We start from the raw sequence: 3,190 nt of genomic DNA, 5'->3' as shown, positions 1-3,190 counted from the left end.
CTAACCTGGAAAAATAAATATGAAAGTCTATAAAAATATAAAACAGGAGATAAAATTCTCCTTTTTAAATTTAATTGGTGCATTTTAAGTGTATTTATTTAGTGGTTCATATAATTCTGCTTTTATTTCTAATGATGTCAGTGTTGGTCCTCCGTACTGCAGAAGCCTGATAATCTTCACATCAGGTGTGTTGGAGCAGAGGAACCAGTAAAACATGCAGGGCTGCGGCCCCCCAGGACCAGGAGAGACCATGTCTGATCTTGAAGCAACACCATTTAATTCGACCTTAAAGTAAATAAGACAACAACAAATCATTCCTGAAAGGGTCAAAAATACTTGAGCAAACAACCAAATTATTGTGAATGCGTAACAAGGAAACACAGTTCCATAAAAATCCACAGAGAATTTTTTTTCCAATTTGTGTAAATGAAAAATAAACACTGATTCAGGAGCTTTGATTTATTGCCCAATAAACATAAAGAGAAATGAACAGTTTACCGTGAGAAAGTCCGTGAGCTCACTGTTCAACAGCTGCTTCAGTTCACCTTTGTTGAGCTTGTATTTATCACCATCGTTCCCAGAATAGTTGTAGAAAACTGTTATCAGTGCACCCATGGCACCCTCAAGCTGGCTCGGCATCCTGATGGAAGGATAAAAACAGCCACAGGTTCCTGAAATGAAAAAGGAAAAACAAAAAAATATATAAAAGTAATGTTAAGTTAATTTAAAAACCACAATTTAGATAAGAGGAAGACATGTTTTGGTTGTAAAATGGTGCTCTAACCTTGGTAGGATCGTTCAGAAATGTTGCAGCCCAGCTGGTTTGTTAGGAAATGAGGAGAGTCAAAGCAAATCATCTCCTGTCTTTGTGAAGATAATTAATTCCACAGGTGAGGAGCCCCTGGTTACTGGCTTCCTGTTCCAGGTTTTAATCAGTGCTTAAGTGAAAAACAAAACATGCACTGGCGTAAAGAGCCCTCATGGGGATTCATCAGGGTGTGGGTCTGTCTTCACACATGTCCCTGAAGTGACTCCAGTGTCAGTGTAACACTTCATCACACAGACGACAGGTTCAGGCCTGTGGTGTGCTCTGTGTGGACGGTTCATTTCAGATGAACAGCTCCATCAGGAATGACTGACGTCCACACATTCTATAATTAAAATGGTAACTTTCCTCAGCAGACATGCAGATCCATCAATTCCAACGTGTTGTAGTCTCGTTTTAATGTTTACAAATGACAGCTGTGGCCATTTAGTCAAACCTTACAATAAAATTATGCACCATTAAATGGTGTAGTGATATCTTGCAAGATCTGTTGGCATCCAGAGAATCTTAAATGGTGATTGGTGAATTCTTCACCAACAAACTTTAAAGGGGCAATATCAAGTAGTCAACTTTTTTTAGTTTTATATCATGTTATAATGTTATACTCTCATAAAAACATGTCCAAAGCCTTGCTCTGACTCATTCATCATGTTTGAGAAATCCTGCAGTGTTTTTATGAAGCCATGCTGAGGAGCAAAACGACAGGTGGGACCAGAAACACCTTTTGGTACCAGGAACACCTCTTGGGACCAGAAACACCCCTGGGACGTGTCTTTAAGCTGAACTTCCTCATGGCAGAGCACCCCCTCCCCCCCACCTCCCCCATTGAACGGGACGGGACAGAAGCGGAAGGAGGTTCTTAAAGAGACAGAGGCCAATTTCAGTTTAGAAGAGGAAGTGATGAGAAGATAAGTTTATTTTCTATTTAAACATAAAAACAGCATTTTAATAACAACTAAAGGTGACATAGATACTTTATTATGGTATAGTGTTTAAATATATGCCTGAGAAACACATATTATAGGCCCTTTAACCTAATATCTGTCAAACTAAATGAGTTATAGCCATTTTGTGTTTCAGTGGCTGTGGTAGCCATCTTGATTTTGGCCAGTGTTGTATAAAGTACCTCAAAGTGATACTTGAGTAAAAGTACAAGTATCTTACCATAAATTTACTTTGATAAAAGTTGAAGTGTCCTCTAAGAAAATTACTTGAGTAAAAGTCTTAAAGTATCTAATGTATTTTGTACTTAAGTATCAAAAATAAATTTCTGACACAAAATGTACTTAAGTAATAAAGGTAAAAGTACTGAGTATAAATGAGTGGCTAGACTTCCCAAAATGACATTTATTGGGAGTTGAGACCCTCAAAAATGTTTTCCTAAAGGTCAAAATGACTATATTGTCATATAAAAATGTTAATGTTAGAAAAATTAGGATGCACATTACCTGTCACATACAGTATATGTGCTATGTTCTGCTGCAGCGTGACATAATTTGTGTTATTTGCAGCTGTGATGGATTGTGTACAAACTAATACAGGATCACAATAATATATATTTATACTTCTCATCCAAACACAATTAAATTCACTCTGTCCACAACAAGCTATAATGAAATAAGAGTAACAACTTTCTACTTCTTACCTTTTTTTAAAAATAAAATAATAAGAAAGTACAGATAATTGTGTAAAAATGTAAGAAGCAGCAGTAAAAAGTAGGCTGAAAAATAATTACACAAAATTCTACTTAAGTACTGTAAAGAAGTATTTGTACTTAGTTACTTTACAACTCTGATTTGGGCTGTCTTCAAAGGGTAATTAATTGCAATTTTATTTTCTGACAATTTCTTTAACATTTGTCCATTGTTCATGAAATATTTTTTACAATCAACTATATTAGTTAATGGACAGGTCTGTTCCTGTCCATGGGAGGTCATCACTCCATGCAGACACAGATCAGTTTGTTTGTACCCTTGTTACAAAAAGAAAATTTCACTAAAATAATGTAAAACTGACAAAAGTAATAAAAAGAATAAACTACAGTAGATAATAATCAAATTATGAAAACTAGTCATTGGTTTTAAGTGAAGTTTAAAAAGAGCAACCATACAGGCCTTTCTCCATTGAATTTTGGTTCAAAATAATTTATTGAAACAAGCTGATAAAACTCACAAAGACTAAAACGATGTTCACCTGCTTGATGCAGTCGCTGCAAGTGATTTTCAAAGTCTGATCAAACTTTAAGTTTTTCTTGACTTTAACAGTTGAAGAAATTTAGGTACAGAATAAATTTTAAAAAGTCCAGAGAAAAACATTTCAAATATTTTTTCCTTGTGAAACAATGTGAGCAGAACAAATTGTGAT

At 35.2% G+C, this 3,190-nt stretch overlaps 1 protein-coding gene across 1 annotated transcript; it reads right to left on the bottom strand.

Moving 5' to 3' along the window:
- Positions 1–498: 498 nt before the first annotated feature.
- Positions 499–907, bottom strand: LOC106535366 (protein S100-A1; the record flags this gene model as incomplete). The annotated part of the gene is given in 2 exon segments (XM_014032366.1): positions 499–671; positions 785–907. Coding segments are annotated over 2 exon segments (246 nt in total), but the record flags the coding sequence as incomplete, so codon positions are not given.
- Positions 908–3,190: the final 2,283 nt, after the last annotated feature.

This window comes from Austrofundulus limnaeus, unplaced genomic scaffold (assembly GCF_001266775.1).
Source record: "Austrofundulus limnaeus strain Quisiro unplaced genomic scaffold, Austrofundulus_limnaeus-1.0 Scaffold1430, whole genome shotgun sequence".
Lineage (NCBI taxonomy): Eukaryota > Metazoa > Chordata > Actinopteri > Cyprinodontiformes > Rivulidae > Austrofundulus > Austrofundulus limnaeus.
The sequence above is the reverse complement of the archived record's forward strand: the minus strand, read 5'-3'. Positions and strand labels throughout refer to the sequence as shown.